This window comes from Lissotriton vulgaris, chromosome 4_1 (genome assembly GCF_964263255.1).
Source record: "Lissotriton vulgaris chromosome 4_1, aLisVul1.2, whole genome shotgun sequence".
NCBI lineage: Eukaryota > Metazoa > Chordata > Amphibia > Caudata > Salamandridae > Lissotriton > Lissotriton vulgaris.
The window spans coordinates 1,981,915,218-1,981,934,359 of NC_141691.1; the positions used below are offsets into that span (position 1 = coordinate 1,981,915,218).

Below are 19,142 nucleotides of genomic sequence, written 5' to 3' on the forward strand. Positions count from 1 at the left end.
CTATCTTAAAATGTGCCTTAATTCTCAGACACTATAGAAATAGGCGGCAGATAATCCTAAAACATTTACGCACATGGTGTTGTGGGCAATATGCATAACTTGGGATTCGAGCAACTCAGTTCATCTACACATGACACACGCTACTGTCATAAATTCCATTTTCTAATATCCCAAATTTAACAGTCACAGCTATCACTCATTATCATGGTCAGGTCATGTCCTCATCTGTTTTTCAGTGACTGCAGAGCTCTCACATAACAATAGCCCCAAAACATGCCTACCTACCTCACTCTTGATCAAAAATGTTAAAAAGTCAATGATAGGGACAAGCTGTTTATGCTCTTTGACAAGGAAAGCTCTCCTTCTAAAGATCCTTCAGTCATCCTGAACACCCTTCGTATCACCACTGCTGCTTTGACCAAGATGGATTTGCTTACCAAATTGGAACCTGAATCGTTCAAAGCCACACCTAACAAATGGTTTGCCAATGTGTTTCTCCTCCTAAATGAAAAAAGCAGAATGATGAAAAGATGATGTAAGTAACTCACATTTATAGTCACACACCACAGCTTATCATATAAATGACGAAGAAAAAAAAGTCTCCTTGAGGCAGGTGCTAAGTAGAAGTAATCATTACATTTCTCTTAACTTTTCACACATTGTATGTGGGTTGAACTTTACATCACACATGCAATGTGTGAAAACTCTAAACGTTTGTCTGCGCATAGTATTTTCTAAAGGCAAGGAACCATTCCAGGACAAATTCTGTGCTAGACATCACACATTAATAAATTAAGTATTTCTAAAGCTCATACACATTCCATAAGGCGTCTGAGCACTGATGCAGTTGTAGCTAACTGGTGGGCAGATTATGAAAGTTAGATAGATTTCCAAGGCAAAAAGCCAGGTCTTCAAAGTTTTACGGAAAGGAAGATGTAGCTCTAAACCGGATATGGATAAAGGAAGAGTTTTCCAGATCTTAGCTACTGTGACCAAGAAGGCTTTCCTCCCCTCTTGCTCTTCTGTATGTCGAAACTACCATCATGTTTTTATTGGTTGATTGTAATTGTCAATTAGGGTTATAGAGGAGGAAGATGTGTGTTGCTGCCACTGGCCTCTTAATCTTTATTTGGGAGTGTGTAGTTTCTTTCCACTGACGCACAGCAGGAGAAAAGCCTCTGTGGAGCAGTTATCAGAACCCCTTCCCAGTGTGAGGAGCTGGGTGGGGTAGGTGGGTGGGAGGTAGGTGGGCAGTGGTGGGTAAGGCGGATAGAGGGGCCAGTTCCTAATAGCCGTTTGAAATGCTCTAGGGCACGGTGGGTTCGCTGATTCTCAGTGATTTCTGGAAGTTTATCTCGCTGTTTGTCTTTTTCCAATTTCGCGGGAGGGAGCCTTGGGAGGGGGTCGAATCGCGGGCTTCCAACTCTGCCTGACATCCTTCAGAGTTTGTTCAAGTCAACTAACTGAACACAAGTCCATTGAGTAGTAATATTAAATGTTCTGCTGGTCTGTCGCCTGAGTTATCCGGTTGAAATGCGCTAACCAAAAGCAAGTGGGGCAGAGGGCAGGAGGGCACCAAAAGCGAGTGGGGCAGAGGACAGGAGGGCACCAAAAGCGAGTGGGGCAGAGGGCAGGAGGGCACCAAAAGCGAGTGGGGCAGAGGGCAGAAATGCACCAAAAGCGAGTGGGGCAGAGGGCAGGAGGGCACCAAAAGCAAGTGGGGCAGAGGGCAGGAAGGCACCAAAAGCGAGTGGGGCAGAGGGCAGGAGGGCACCAAAAGCGAGTGGGGCAGAGGGCAGGAGGGCACCAAAAGCGAGTGGGACAGAGGGCAGAAAGGCACCAAAAGCGAGTGGGGCAGAGGGCAGGAGGGCACCAAAAGCGAGTGGGGCAGAGGGCAGGAGGGCACCAAAAGCGAGTGGGGCAGAGGGCAGGAGGGCACCAAAAGCGAGTGGGACAGAGGGCAGGAGGGCACCTAAAGTGAGTGGGGCAGAGGGCAGGAGGGCACCAAAAACGAGTGGCATTTGGCGCCGCAGACACGCGAGGTTCGGTTCGGTTCCTGGCGCACATAGCCATGGTTGCAGCGCAAAGAGACCCTCCACTGCCGCACACAGAGGAAAATAATTAGAGGGAACATTGCATACAACCTTCAAGATTGGACAATTTTTATCATTAGCCATATGTCCAAATCTTCTACATCTGTAGCAATTTCCTTGAAAATTACTCCCAGTTCTCTTTTCCACACCTGCCTTGCCTGCTTGACTGTCACTAACGCCACCTTTAGCATCAACAGGATCTTTCTTCTTTTTCTCTTCTTGATTCTTCACCTCATGAATTTGTACTTCCTCAATCTTTTCGTTGGTGCACATATTTTTCCCAGTTTTGCTCAACTTTTCCACACACTTAACCATGTGTTCTACCCGCTGAGCAATAATCATCACTTCATCTAAAGGTGGTTCATCCTTCATCCACAGTTCCTCCCTTATTTTGTCATTTGTGCATCTCAATACAAACTGATCTCGTATCCTCTCTTCTGTTAACTCACCAAATTTACAGCTTGAAGCTAATTTTCTTAACACAGTTACACACTGTTCAACCGTTTCTTCCTTCCCTTGCTCTCTCAAACCAAAATAATATCTCTCCATTATGGTACTTACTTTAGGCAGAAAATGTAAGTCTAATTGTTTTATACAAATTTCATACTCATTAAGTCCCCTTTGTTCTACTTGACTTAATGCAGGTAAATTCTCTAAAACTTCCTGTTCTTCTCCACCAATGCAATGCATCAAGAGAGCAGGTTTCCTTTATGCACTTAGATTTGTGCCACAGACCCTTGCGTAATTCTCAAACATTTTTTTCCACTTTTTCCATCTAATAGGTGGATCACCTGGATCAGAAAGAAAAAACGGTGGCGAAGTTACATTCTGCATTTTCACACACACTTCTTTTTAACTTTTCTACAGGTTTAAATGATTATATTACCTCACCTTTTTTTAACTTAGGTAAACCACCAAGAGTATACTCTATCTAATTTCTCTTATTACATTTGCTTACCAAGCAACACTTTAACATTATTTTTCTAATAGTATTATGTCATCATACATTATACACAACAAAACAAAGGATTATATATTTTTTTAAATAAAAATTAAAAAAAAATTGGTGTGCTTATCACCGTGAGCACAAACTCCTCTTCTTTTCTTTAGTCTCAAACTGTTTTCTTTTAATATTTAAAAAATGTTTTTAAAAAAATAGTTCACCACCGATAACCTCTCTTTCCCATGTTTATTTTGATCAGTGTTCCCTTTCCTTTGAAACCGATTGTTCCTTTACTATTATTCTTTTTTTTTTTTACTTAGGAAAACGCTTTCATCTTACCATAAATTGCCTTCAACTGACGTTATTAATAAATTCTTTCATCCTTCCAACTTTCAAATCCGTTTTAACCTTCCAGAGACGATGTAATCACAGTTCCTTCGATTTTTTCACACTTAAGAATGCCGCCGCGTGACATCACAATCACTCGGTTCTGTTTCTCTAGGTAATTGGGCACATCCTTAAATAAATTATAACAGTACTGTTTTCCCACACCTAAGATGGCCGCCACGTGACGTCAGAAACAGTCAGTTCTCTTTCTTAGGGCAATAGAGCTTGTTTTCCAACATTACAAAATCTCTCTATGGTGAGTATACCTTGTTTTCCTTTACTCACGGCAGTGGAAAGCAGGCGTGGTTCATGCGTTTCACTTCGGAGCACCGCTGACCGAACTCCCAAAGCGTCGCACTTCTTCCTCACCGATCTGCCTCACAGCTCGTCAGTGTCAAAAGAGAACAAGGAGAACCCTACTCACATAGGAACCAGGGCATTAAATTATATCAAAAAACAACGGCTCCTGTGGACTAGTACTCGAAATATATCATTAACTAGATAGCTAAATAGCAATTAAAATCGCACAAAAAGGGCTAACAGGGATGACAGAAAAGGCTGCACCATCAATTTGAGAAAATACTCAATATTGTTTATAAACCAAGACACTAATCACAAAGTTGTACTGTTATATACAGCTTGTCACATAATCATGTGAACACAAAAAGAGAAAAGGTGCACAGTGTCCCAAGTGTACATGTGAAACCAAAAACATTAAATACATAAAAACATATATTGATTACATACAAAGGTGTCTCATAACATAACTAGTAGAAATGAAAATAACCAACATGTTAATAATAAATAAATCGTAGTGTCTATGTATAATCCTAGGCACTAATTATTGGTTCAATTCCTTGTGGCGTCGACGACGTTTCGACCCATGGGAATGTGGGTCTCATCAGGACAGGACAATGGGGGACATCTGGATGTTAACTTGTTTTCTCACCAAGCGTGATAAAAAATGTAAAAGACTTACAGGTAGCCCAGCCGGGTACACTGTAGTGGTCAGGAAATTTCCGAGGCGTAATGCTTTTAAATGCGTAGAGGGCGTGGACTTATGAATTTGAATTGGCGCCTGATAGCGCACGATATGACCATATCATTAGACTGAATATGTAGAAAAATACGGACAGGGCGATGCCTGAATCGGTAACGATGCCACTCAATGGCGTTTCCGCAAACACGCGTGGTTCTTCACAGCTCTCCAGTCTCACACACTTTTTCCCGCTCACCGCCATGCTCGTTATACTCAACACCGATTTTCTCCACGAGGTTTCATTTCCTTTATTTGAATTTGAATTTTAAAATATTTATAGAGCGCACTTATACCAGAATCGGTTTCATGGCGCTAGATAGCAGAAGACCAGTGGATGCGGGGAAGAGGGCTAAACAGCTGCAGATCTGGAAAACAAAAAGGTCTTAAGATGCTTACGGAATTCCAGGTAGGAAGATGACGTCCTAAGAGTAAGTGGAAGTGAGTTCCAGAAGGAAGGAGCCAGCACTGCAAATCTGGCCCCACCGGACTTCTGTTTTCTGAAACGAGGGACTGACAAAAGGGCCAAATGAGTGGAACGGAGTTCTCTGGAAGGTAGATAAGGGGAAATGGCTTCGCACAAGAAAACAGGGGCGGTCCCTGATCTGGCCTGGTAGGTGATGCATCCAAGCTTGAAAAGGGCCCTCTCCCTCACTGGGAGCCAATGGAGGGACTGCAGCAGGGGGGTCGTGTGATTGAATCTGGGGAGTCCGTAAATCAGGCGAGCCGCCTGATTTTGAATCTGTTGGAGCCGACGGAGCAAGTAGGCCAGCGCACCGTTGTAAATAACGTTCCCGTAGTCGAGGCGCGAAAGCACCATGGCCATGAGGATGAGCTTGAGTGCAGCAGTTGAGAAGAAGCGGGCGACCCTTCGGATGATCCGAAGGGAGAAAAAACAGGCAGACACAACTGCATTGGTCTGCGTATGAAGGGTAAGCATGGGATTGATGAAAATACCCAAGGTTTTAACCTTGGAAACAGGAAGAGGGGGAGGGCAAGGGAAGAGGGCCAGAAGGAAGGGGACCAGGGACTGCAACCACCCCCCATCAGGACCAATTCGGTCTTGTCCGGGATTAATTTGAGGTGGTTGCAGTTCATCCACCCTTGGATAAAAAGCATAACCTTCTGGAAGTTAGAAGCCGAGGAAGGGGAAGAGGAAAGGTTGAAAATAAGTTGGAGGTCGTCGGCGTAATTGAACACCGAGACCTCCATCTGCTGTAAAGAAAAAATGAGGGGTGAAATGTATAAATTAAAAAGCAAAGGGGACAGGGAAGAGCCTTGGGGGACTCCGCATGTCACCCTCCTAAGAGGAGCAGTGAAGTTGGCAAGATGGACAGCCTGTTCCCTGTCCGTCAAGAAAGAACGGAGCCAGGCATAGGCCGTGCCCCCAATGCCCGCCGCTTCGACACGGGTCAACAAGATGTCGTGGTCCACCGTGTCGAACGCGGCGGACAGATCTAACAGGACCAGAGCCTGTGGCCGGCCAATATCAATACCCTCTCTTAGTTGATCCATCACCGACACGACTACCTTCTCGGTAGAGTGCAGCGGGCGGAAGCCCGCCTGGCGGGCGGCAAGGCAGCCTGTGGATTCCACAAAGGGGCTCAGGGACCTGGTGATATGAGCCTCTGAGACCTTTGCAAGGTATGGAAGGAGGGAGATAGGGCGGTAATTGGCGGGCACAGAAGGATCGATGCCAGGCTTTTTCAAGATAGGGATGATGACTGCCGACTTATGGGCGAGGGGGACAATGCCAGAGTTAAGGGAGTGATTGATGAAGGTAAGTGGTGGAGAATAGCAGTTGGAAAAGAGCTCTTTTGGAACAAAAGCAGGGCCGATCCTTTTCTTTTCCTTGTTGTTGAGGTTGCTAAATTCACCGTGGGTACGTCACACCACCAAACGTTGCCAGTGTAATAAAGTGCATAACAAGGAAAGTATGGTGAAGATAGGAGGTCTTTATTAAACAACCTCATCCAACATCTAACAGGGATAACTGACAAAGCTGGAACCTTCCCAAGGTTCAATGATGAGTGGGAGCTCGCACAGCGTAAATATTCCAAATGGTAGCGTAGAGGTAAAAGGTTGTTGTGTGCAACCAGAGTTGACACCGTCTGGCCAAGCGGTGTAAAGAGTCAATAATAGAATTAAGGGGTCCCCCTACTGGGAGGGGAACACTCTAGTGCACAACACAGAGACCGTAGTCTTATTCCATACACAGATTAGTCAATAATCTGAAAATATATTTTCAAGGATTTTTATTCTCTTGATATGAATATTCTTCTTGTGTTCATATTCATCTTTAAGTTTCAAAACAAACTAGTGTTATGGCACACTAGGTACATCCACATTAGTAGTCCTCAACAAAGATCCCGATGCATTTCGGGCCAGAGCCCTTTTTCAAGGGAATACTCTACAAAGAAAACATAGAATAGAACCAGAATCAATATATGGGCTCGAAAATAACCCAAGATAAATTAGACTAGTGCATGCAAAAAAATGGTGAAAAAATGGTGTGAAACTAGAAGCCAAATCACATAAAACCGTGTAAACATAGTGCAGAGGAAGACGCTAAGCCACTCGAAGTGTTGAAAGGGTGAGTCAGATGAAAAGCGGTGATCTGAAGTGATGAGCTAGTGCACGCGATCGTATTCAGAGTGAAATGAAGGATTTCTGAGTGTGCTCAAACCCAAGAGTGAATAAAACATTACGGCGTGCGTGTCCAAAGTCTAATGGTCGAATTCAAACGCGGGTGAAAACCTTGTGCTTTTGAGTTGGATAGCGGGACAAGAACTCCCCCTCATGTTACTTACTTAGTGAATGAGAAGGAAGTGCCTCGCGATGTGCCGGCGAGACGGAAGTGCAGCCATCCAATGTACGCGTGTGTGGTTAGATATTGAAAATAGTGGAAATAGAAGAGGGGTGATAAAGCGCGAGTGATGAGGGAAACTATAGAAATAAATAACGGACCATGCAGTGCAAAGGATAGACAAAAACTATGTCAGCCTCCATGATGGAATAGTCAAAAGGACATAATAAGACATGAGAAAAATGTAAACAAAGGTTCTTAGAGTGTCATTACAGAAAAACAATTATAAATAACATAAAAATTCGATGCGATCATTCAACCCGTTGGGCGCCATCGTGGCAAGAAATCGGATCCAGTAATTTTCTCGCTTTAGTAAATTGTTCTTATTGTTCTGGGTGATTTGAACTTGTTCCAAAACCTGGAATTTTAGTTGAGCAACAGTGTGTCGTAATTCGGTGAAATGGGAAGCCACACTATATTTGATGTTGTGGGTACGGATATTACTTTTATGTTCTAAAATCCTGGTGCGGATTTTTCTCTCCGTGTGACCTACATAACATTTGCCGCATGGACATTTGAGAAGGTAAATGACATTTTTTGAGTTGCAGGTGGCATTCACTTTGAGTCTGATGGGGTGTCCTTTCATGGGGTGGCATATGATGTTAACGGTGATACAATTGTTGCAATTCGAACAGTTATGACAAGGTTTCAATCCTTTATATACCGTGATTTTATCTTCCTGGTCACGTTTGCACAAAAGATCTTTCAAGTTTCTACCTCTTGTGTAAGCAAAGATAGGTGGTTGTTTGAACAGACCCATGAAGTCTGGTTCTAGTGTTAGAATAGACCAATGTTTTCGAATGATGGCTTGAAATCGATTTGCAGTATTGGAATACTTGGATACCACGACCATCCGGTCAGATTGGACTTTGGGTTTTGGTTGCAGCAAGGCAGACCTACTTTTTTTCTCACTTCTAGTCAATGCCAAATCCAAGATAGGTGGAGGGTATCCTCTAGCTTTTAGACGTGCAAGTGTGTTCTTCATTTGTATTTTGCATTGATCTTCCTTAGAGACTATGCGTTTGATGCGAAGTAGTTGTGCATAAGGGAGATTATTCTTCAAGCCAGGGCGGTGAAAACTCTTATAATGGAGGGTAGAGTTTCTATCCGTGGATTTTCGGTATACTGTGGTGAACCATTCTCCTGCATTCCTGTGTATTTCCACATCAAGATAATGGACTTGTCTTTCACTGTGTTCCCATGTGAACTGTATTCTGGGATTGAACTGATTCCATGTGTCTAGAAAAATGTTTAAAGACTCAATGGTGCCCTCCCATAGGAGGAAAATGTCATCAATGAAGCGCAGAAATAATCTGCCATGTTCAAGCCAACTCGTTTGGCTTAAAATGTAAGACTCCTCAAATTGCTGCATGTAGAGATTGGCATAGCAAGGAGCTGCCGAATTTCCCATGGCGGTGCCGTTGAGTTGTAGAATCCACTTGTCTTTAACTGAGAAGTAGCTGTGATAGAGTGTGAATATTGTAAGTTGCATGAGGAAAACTTTGAGATCAGCGTCTAGCTCAGAAGCAGATAAGATGTTCTCAATGGATTCTATACCTCCGTCATGAGGGATGGAGGTGTATAGTGAACAAACGTCCACCGTACACATTATGAGCTGAGTGTTTTTGAATTCATTCATGATGGGTTCAATTTTTAGGAGGAAATCTGTTGTGTCTTTCACATGTGATCTGGTGGCTTGAACAAAAGGTTGTAAGTATCTGTCCAAGAATTTACCTATGTTCTCATGTAGGCTGCCTCTAGTCGACACTATGGGTCGAAATGGGGGATGCGTAGGATGCTTGTGCATTTTGGGGAGCATGTATAGAGTAGGTGGTTTGGGATTGATAGGTGTCAAAAATCTCCGAGTTTTATCGTTGATTGTTCCTTGATCAAAGGCATTCTTGATGATGAGTGTCAGATCTTGTGAATACTCTTTAGTGGGATCACCTGGTAAGGGATCATACGTAGCACTGTCATTGATGTGTAGATCAATTTCTTGGTCGTAAAAAGTGGTGTCCATAACGACCAGGGCACCACCTTTGTCGGCATTTTGGAATGTGATGGATTTGTCGTTGGCCAATTTTTGCAAGATGTTTCTCTCCTTACGGGTTAGGTTTCCTCTTTTTATGGTCGATTGGAACGGTAGTTTCAAGATATCTTGTTTGATAAGATTTTCAAAGGCATCTATGATTTTGTGGCTCTGAGGTGCCAGGAATACACTGTGCGGTCTTAATCCTCTAAGCATGTCCTCTTCTTCACTAGGAGTGGAGATAATGTTCGTAAAATAGTGTCTTAAGCGGATGTTGCGAATAAGTTTGAATGCGCTAACCTCCAACTCCAATGTGTTAATGGTAGTGGTAGGGACAAAAGATTGACCCTTTTGTAGGATGTTGATTTCTTCATTGGTTAGATTAGTTGAAGAAATGCATCGGGATCTTTGTTGAGGACTACTAATGTGGATGTACCTAGTGTGCCATAACACTAGTTTGTTTTGAAACTTAAAGATGAATATGAACACAAGAAGAATATTCATATCAAGAGAATAAAAATCCTTGAAAATATATTTTCAGATTATTGACTAATCTGTGTATGGAATAAGACTACGGTCTCTGTGTTGTGCACTAGAGTGTTCCCCTCCCAGTAGGAGGACCCCTTAATTCTATTACCTTCCCAAGGTTCGCATGAGGAACATTCCACTGACTTGGTTCCATGCTGGAACACACCCATGGAACCAAGTCACATCATCACACTGACTAAAATCTCCCCGTCAACCAATCTCATCAGGTAGCACCACTTTTTTAGCGCTTGGACGCCCCGAGGCAGCTACCGCGCTTTATAAAACTTCTTTTCATTTCATTCTTTTCATTTCAATGTTTAACTTTATTTGTACTATTCCACATTATCCCACGTAACTTAATTGATGGGTCACATTGAAGAATAAGTCTGCCAGTATTATGTCTCCCAGTCACAACGCATGAGAACCAAGTCGTCAGAAACAGAGGGATTCTTAACAGCATTGGTGGTCTCAATTGGCAAAATGAAAGGCACAAAATGTGCAACAGACTATTGGCAAGAAAAACTCCCAAGAATCTGCAACAGTTGTTACTTCTGAACAAATAACTTGTCAATGGAAGTTGCTTTTTTGCGAGCAAAAAAGAAAAAAATCATTTAGTGACTATAAAAAAGACACTCCCTCGGTCTATATTTTCCAAATTACAGGTGCAAGCAGTTCACCCCGACCATGTGTTTTTTCAGTTCTGCTTCATTGCTTCCTTCAGTCTGTTAACTATAACAGAAAAAGCTGTAAAAAAGTGCTACATTCATCATGGGTGCCCGTTATCTAAGCTAACATGTTTGCCACTTTAATCATTCACTTAAAGTTGAACACGTGTCTAGATCTGATAAAAGTTTCACCATGTTATATTAGTCTGGTAAAAGATACAGGGACATTTGTACAAGCCCCTATTGCCACCATAACATCACATATAGTGAAGTTGTGGAGGCAATAAGGTCTGCGCCTTATGTACAAGCAGCGTTAATCCACTTAATATGGATTAACGCTGCCTTGTACATAAAGCTCCAGGGTGTTGTGGTGGGTGTTCCACCGCAACACCCATTGTATTGGACGATGTCCCCTATGTACAAGGGTCGCGTACATAAGATGCAGTGCCAAAATTAAGACCAGGAAAATCCTGGTATTAAGTTGACCAAACGAGAAGAAATGCATTTTTTCTCCTCGTTTTTGCTTTTTCCATGTGTGCTGCCGTGTTAAACTTAGCACCATTGCAGGGGGAAACACAAGGCTGCATCACATTCTTGTATAAATGGTGCAGTCTTGTAAAAATGCTCCAGTCAGAAGTGGCGGAGTGTGTTGTTAAGCCAAGGAGGTTAGCGACACGCTCGGGCACTTCCTAGTACATATCCCCCACAGTGTCTCAGAACTCTGGTTTATTTTGAAAGCATGAGATAGAATCAGTGGTCAAACACTACTTAAATCCCAGAAACTGACCACTGATTAGGAGAGGAGTTTGCTCAACAATTATCGCCAGACATCATGCCGGATTGACAATTCTATTGCTATTTGCCCAGAGCCATGCTGATGGTGTACCTGACCAAATCCACACATTATCGCTCCCCTAGCTGAGCCTTGATAAGGAATATGTGAAACAGCCTCTGAAGCACAAAAGACTGGGATTTGAAAATGTGGTTCGCAAACAACTGTAAAACTCTTGAGAAAGTTAGAAGGCAGATGTGGCATGTAATGCTATTGCTACAAATTAACATAGCACTTAGAAAAAGTATTAGAGTGTTAAGATGTTAGCTACAACGCCCTAAAATGTTCTGCTTGTATTTGCTGAACATAACGTGCCTCACTGCTCTTGTTTTCATATTCTTTGTCATAGTTTGTGCACTAGTCTAAGGATTTTAAAATAAACATTCTTTATCTACATAACCTCATTTCTTAATGACATCTTTGAGTTTAGTGTTCACAAACAAAGGTTTGTTTGGATTGCCACTTTGTCCCTAAAGCTTGAACGGGAGTGATAGTATTCTGAAAATACTACAAGATTGCTCAGTGGGTCTGTGTCAGGGCTGTGGTCCAACTGTTTTTTCAAATTCAATGTTGGTGCATTGAACTAAATCTTTGCACCTGAGTGTTAAAATACTGACCCCTAAAGCTCTGGGGCGGGGGTTGTCTGGCATCCCCAGAATTCACATCATATCAGTCTAATTGAAAATAGTATTCCATCTTAATGGTAATTTCTCATTTAATATAGTGTTTTAAAAAGACTCAATAATGCAAGTTTTATCAGCTTCAAAGGCACGAAAGACTGAGATTTGAAAACTTGGTTTGCACAACAGTAAAAATCTTGACAGCAATTTCTCAACCCACTAGGCTGTAGAACCAGAACGTTATCTGTTTCCGGTGGATACTTATTTGAACAGCCAGATTTTGAGGGCCATTTGGAATTCTGTAAGTGAGTTGATGGTCGGAGGTGCGTGGGGAGGCGGTTCCAATTGCTTAAACTATTGCTAAGCTGGTAGAGACTTCGGCTCCCGGGGCACCTACTGAGTCTCCAGTGTCACCATCTCTCCTCTCCTTGCTAATCCTCCCCGGTCCACCACAGCTTCTGCTGATTGCATGGAGGGAGGATTACCATCAGGAGTGCTCACTTTCGGTTTGCCACATAGCAGCTGCCATTTTGGGAAGGAGACGGTCTAGTCTCCTCTCTGTTCAGCAGCATTTGGGTACTTAACACGGGGATGCCGCGGACACGTGCAGCAGGTGCGCTGCCCTGAAGGTGTGCCAAAGGCAAGCCCGTCTGCGCCCATCAGCGTCTCGGAGGCAGGCCGCAGCAGGCGCAGTTGTTCTGCAGAACCATGAAATTTCATCAGCTACACTTGAGCACGATTGAATATAGGCAATTTCCACAACAGCAGGAATGTAGCGGCAATCTTGAATAATATAGATTTATTTGTTTGCCCTCTTTGCAACTGGTTTCCTGTCAAGGGGTGGGGGAACGCTTGGAGTTCAGAGGAACAAGGCAACTAGCGCAGGCAGACAGGGAAAGCAGGTGAGAGAGTATTCCTCTGCCCACCAGTTGAGGGCAATTGGTGTCCGTGGTGGCCCGCAGATATCCCCCCCCCCCCCAGCACTGCTGAATCGACAGTTAAAAACCTGGGTATCTACATTGATAATGAGCTCTCAATGCAGTCCCAGGTTCAACCCCTAGTAGGATCCTGTTTTGGGGTACTGTGGATGCTGAAGACATTTCTGCTGCTTCTCCCCCTGGATTCCAGGAGGTCAGTGGTTTAGGCACTGATCAGGTCCAGACTGGACTATTCTAATGTCCTCTATCTGGGACTACCGGACTACCTTCTCCAACGCCTCCAAATAGTGCAAGATTTTGCAGCAAGGGCGATTCTTAAACTGAAACCAGGACACATATGACCTCCAATCTGAAGTCCCCACACTGGCTCCCAGTGACGGAAAGGATAAAATTTAAGGCTATGTTTTTTTTTCTTCAAAGCCTTCCTTGGCACAGGCGCCGCCTACCCTAGAAAATTAGTTAGCCGTTACGTACCTACCAGGACACTCCTGGCCTGTATTCTCAAAACACGTCTGGCACACAGAGGCGGTAGATCGTTCGGCTTCCTGGAAGCCCATGCTTTGAACAAACTGCCAGCAGCTCTGAGAGCATTAACAGTTCTCTCCCACTTTAAAAAACAGCTGAAAAAGTGGCTATTTAAGGACTATGCCCCCTGCAGGGCAGGCACATGTGAACTGTTAGCGCCCGGACACTCCCGAGGGAGAAGCTGCGCTCACTATAAATACTGGTCATTCATACTTTCAGGTCTTTGATGCAATGGGGGAGAGAAGGAGCATCCTTCACTTCTGCTTCGGTAGATGCAGGGAGTATGGGCGAGTGAAATGGAGGCGGAGCATAGTCGTCACAACTGTTGGTGGAAGTTCATGCGGTAGTTAATGTATTCAGGTCCTTGGTTGTGTATAGCCTTGTGTGCATGGGTCAGCCGCTTAAATCAGCATCTCTTCTTCAAGGGGCACCTGTGGAGTTGCCGGAAGTGGGGTGTGATATTTAGATCGGCTCAAAGAGCATGGAGTGCGGCTAACATTCTCGAAGATATCCAGAAAGTTTAAAGCTATGAACGTTGCATATCTAAAGTCTTAAGCAAAGTTTGACTTCAGTTAGCTCAACTATGCAGTCTCAAATTTACAGTTTAACTTTAACAAAAATAAGTATGGGTTCAACTGTCTGAGTGGGCCTGAAAGTTGTTGCTTCAAAACCAAGACTACTTGAGTGTGTCATGACAACCTTTTGGTCTTAAATTCATATCAAAGTCTAAAACAAATATTGTTTTTGTTGCAAAAAAAGTGATCTGTGATCTTTGAAAAGATCAGCCTGAATTTTTTCTTCTGACTGACTAACAAAAGGGTGTTCACTCTTTCTACTTTCACCACTTTTATTGTCAGGGCAATAGCCAAAGCAGGATGAAAGTGCCACAAAGGGAGCAGAGTTACTTTGTAGACATGTGCTGCTGCCTGCCTTCACTAGGTGTTGGGAGATGGATATAAGGATGCATGGTGGAATGGTTATTGGTTCACTGGTGGGGGATAGGTAGCCAGCCTACACCGTTTAATCATAACTTGTTTTTTATATAGTGCTTTGTTGCACATTCTACCCATTGTAAGTGCAGTTAATACTAGGTGGTAGTATTCCCCAATTTATGACATCAACCTACTGACCCACATATCACCACATATTTCAGCAGTAGCGTTCAACTCACAGTGGTTTCCCACTGGCACTGACACGCAGTTCCGCAGTAAACCCTCTGGGTTGTGGGCATTGGGGACATTAGAGAGCTCTCTAACAAAAGTCAGTAAATTTTGGCTGCTGGCAGTGAGGGCTTCTACTAAATCATCTGTAGACATTTTAGAACATAGAAGAGGTAGAGTGTTCTATGAGAGACATCTCATACTCATGTGAAGTCCTGAGGAGTCCTGTGCTCCGAGAAGTTTGCTCTATTTATCAAAGTATGATTAGGGCAGTGTAACCGGCAGAAATTACATATTACTCAATGTGTCACACTTAAGACATGGTAACGTCTTAGATAAAACATTGAAATGTTACACATAAAGAGACGTCACACCTAATGAGACTGATATCTGGCAGCCCAAAGAACAGGAGCATCACCTGCATGCCTTAAGGACTATACATCAACAGTGGGAACTGCCAGCAAAAACAGGTCATGCAAGTCTCCATGCTGTCGTTGACCCAAACTAATTGATTACTCTTAAAAAACAGCCTAGATGTCCCCAGTTAAAATCCTGTAACTGTCTACTTCCTCCATATGTACCATACAAACTGACGGAAATAAAAAAAAGAAGTCTCACCTGGCAGCAGGCACAAAGCCGCCACATACAAAAGATATTCCTTCATCCTCAGAAGATCTGTGTGGAGGCAGCCTGATGGCACTGAATGCTTGCGACCTTGTGTCCTGACTGGCTATCCGTGAGGAATGGTGTTCCAAGTCCAGACACTCATAAGATCAGGATGGGAATGGTGTGGGAGTCCCTGGTAAGTCTCAGCCAATGGAATTTGGAGGAGTCATTTCTCACTGCGTCACAGCTCAGGTAGAAAGTGTAATTAGAAAAGCAAATTGAACAGATCCGTCTTTATTCTGTTAGTGTTGATACTTACATTGGTGTGTTAATGTCAACAAGATTTCTTTTGCTATGTTTTCAACTATGTATATGTTTTAATCTCTTCATAATTACTCTCACTGACAGATGCACCTAGTTTAGACACAGCTTCTCCTGTCCATCACCCATAATGTATTTAATATGCATTTGCGTATAGCTTTCTTCCACAGCTTTAATATGAGCACCCTGAGGAGAATACACTAAATACAAAAGTACAAGGGGGTGAAGGGTAATAAAAACTTTGGAAAGCGTGTGTTTCCATCAAATAGACAAGCAACTGAAATGTACAATTTACAGGCATAAACGAAATGATTTCATTTAGTTTAATTTACTGTTCCTAAAGTGCAAACAAGGAATTTCACCAAACATAATAAACATATATTAGTACAGATTATAAAAACTCATATACAAATACCATAACCTTAAAACATTACAAATAAATACAGTTTATTTAGAACTCTAAAATGCATTTGGTCAGCAACTGTCACTTTACCTATTTGTTAGTGTTCCACTATGAGATGATGCTATGACTTAAGAACAAAAATAGGCCTAAAGCTGAACTTTCTGGATATTGAATAAATGTTTGCCCGAAGTGTTTAAATAGACAACCAAATTGGACTGTACCAGAGATAAAACAATTGCCTTTGCAAGTAGTTTATTTTACTCAAATTGTAACTGTGGGCAGATTCTAGATAGAGTAGAGCTGGTGGTGGGCAGTTTCTACCAATGCCTTGATCTGTGGCTTAAAACTATGCAACTGTTAAATATCACATTCAGCATTCAGACATGGTCCACAGAGGATGATCCATCCCATACACCAGGTCTTGAGGGCCATTTGGATTTCTGGAAGTGAGGTGCTGATCCTGAAGTGCCGGGGGAGTCTCTTCCAGGTCTGCTGCAATGTGGGAGAAGGAGCGTCCTACACTTCTGCTTCGGTAGATGCAGGGAGTATGGGCAAGTAAAAGGGAAGCAGAACATCGTCTTCTCGACTTTTGGTGGAAGTTCAGGTGGTGGTTAACGTATGCAGGTCATTGGTTGTGTAGAGCCTTCTGTGCATGGGTCCACAGCTTCAAATGGCATCTCTTCTGCACAGGGAGCCAGTGGAGTTGCCTGAAGTGGGGTGTGATATTTAGATGAGCTCAAAGAGCATAGAGTGCGGCTAACATTCTCCAAGATGCCCAGAAAGTTAAAAGCTGTGAACATTGCAGGTCTGAAGTCTTAAGCAAAGTCTGACTTCAGTTATCTGCACCATGCAATCATCTGGAATTTACAGTTTAACTTTAATCATAATAAGCATGGGTTCCAAATCTTAGTGTACCTGAACGTTGTTGCTTAAAAACCAAGACATTTGAGTGTGTCATGACAATCCTTTGGTCTTAAACACATATCAAAGTCAACAATAAATATTGTTTGTGTTGCCAAAAAAGTGATCTGCGATCTATGTAAAGATCAGCCTGAATTTTCTTCTGAATGTTTACTCTTTCTTCATTCATGACTTTGGTTGTTGGGACAATAGCCAGAGCAGGCTGAAAGTGCCACAAATGGAGCGGAGTCACTTTGTAGATATGTGCTGCCACCTGCCTTCAATAGGTTTGAGGATCTGGATCTAAGGATGCATGGTGGAGTGGTTATTGTGTCACTGGTGGGAGATAGGTAGCCGGCCTACACCCGTTTAATCATAACTTGTTTTTTATATAGTGCCTTGTTCCACAATCTGCCCATTTTAAGTGCAGTAAAAACCAGGTGGTAGTATTCCCTAATTTATGCCATCAACCTACTGACCCACATACCACCAGATATTACAGCCGTAGCGTGCAAATCTCTGTGGTTTCCCACTGGCACTGACACGCGGTTCCGCAGTAAACCTTCTGGGTTGTGGGTATTAGAGACATTAGAGAGCTCTCTTACAAAGGTCAGTACATTTTGGCTGCTGGGGCAGTGAGGGCTTATACTGAATCTCCGTATACATAAAAGAACTTAGAAGAGGTATAGTGTTCTATGAGAAACATTTCATACTCATGTGAAGTCCGGAGAAGTCCTGTACTCAGAGAAGCTTGCTCTATATATCAAAGAATGATTAGGGCAGTGTAACTACCAGCGATTACATAATACTCAACATGTCACACTTAAGACATATTAAAAGTCACAGATAAGCACACCTAAAACATTGAAATGTTACACATAAAGAGACGTCACACCTAATGAGACTGATATCTGCAGCCCAAAGAACAGGAGCATCACCTGCATGTCTTAAGGACTATACATCAAGAGTGTAAACTGCCAGCAAAAACAGGTCATGCAAGTCTCCAATCTGTAGTTGACACTAACTAATTGATAACTCTTAAAAAACATCCTAGATGGCCTCAGTTAAAATCCTGTCATTGTCTAATTCCTCCATTTGGACCCTACAAACTGACAGAAATAAAAAAAGAAGTCTTACCTGGCAGCAGGCACAAAGCTGCCACATACACCATATATTCCTTCATCCTCAGAAGATCTATAGGGAATGAGCACCAATAGCACAGAAGGCTTGCGACCTTGTGTCCTGACTCGCTATCTGTAAGGAATTGTGTTCCAAATCCAGCCACCTATCAGACCAAGAAGAGAATGGTGTGGGAATCACTGGTAAGACTCACCCAACGGAATTTGGAGGAGTCATTTCTCACTGCGTCACAGCTCAGGTAGAAAGTGTAATTAGAAAAGCAAATTGAACAGATCTGTCTTTGTTCTGTTAGTGTTGATCTTTACATTGGTGTGCTAATATCCACAAGAGTTATTTTGCCATGTTTTCAACTATGTATGTGTTCTAATCTCTTCATAATTACTCTCACTGACAGATGCACCTTGTTTAGTCACAGATTCTCCTGTCCATCACATATAATGTATTTAATATGTATGTGCATCTACATTTCTTCCACAGCTTAAAAATGATCGCCCTGAGGAAACTTCACTAAACACAAAAGTTCAAGGGGTGGGGGAGGTAATAAAATCTTTGGAAAGCATGCATTTCCATCAAATAGTCAAGCAACTGAAATTTACAATTCACAGGCATAGCATAAATGATTTAATTTAGTTTAATTTATTTTTCCTTAAGTGCAAACAAAGAATTTTGTCAAACATAATAAACATATATTAGTACAGATTCTAAAAGCCCTTATAAAAATATCATAACCTTAAAACATTACAAGTAAATACAGTATATTTAGAGCTCTAAAATGCATTTGGTCTGCAACTGTCACTTTACTAATTGCTAGTGTTCCACTATGAGAGGATGCTATTACATAAGAACAAAAAATAGGCCTAATGCTGAACTGTCTAGAAGTTGAACAAATGTTTGCCTGAAATGTTTAAACAGACAACCATACAGGACTGCACCAGAGACAACACAATTGCCTTTGCAAGTAGTTTATTTTACTCGAATTGTAAATGTGGGCATATTCTAGATAGAGTAGCACTGGTAGTGGACAGTTTCTATCACTGCCTTGATCTGTGGCTTAAAAATATGCAACTGTTAAACATAACACTCGGCAGTCTGACATGGTCCACAAGAGATGGTCCATCCCATACGGCAACGTGAAGGACAGTGTGGTCAC

General features: G+C 42.6%; 1 protein-coding gene across 1 annotated transcript in view; it reads right to left on the reverse strand.

The window, feature by feature from the left end:
• LOC147724779 (ly6/PLAUR domain-containing protein 2-like) overlaps window positions 1-15,327 on the reverse strand; it is a 103,772-nt gene extending 88,445 nt beyond the window's left edge. Inside the window, exon 1 of the mRNA XM_086967065.1 lies at window positions 15,241-15,327. Within this exon, the coding sequence (XP_086823191.1) occupies window positions 15,241-15,286 (46 nt within the window). The 5' untranslated portion in view covers window positions 15,287-15,327. The remainder of the gene's footprint in view (window positions 1-15,240) is intronic.
• Between the last annotated feature and the right edge of the window lie 3,815 nt (window positions 15,328-19,142).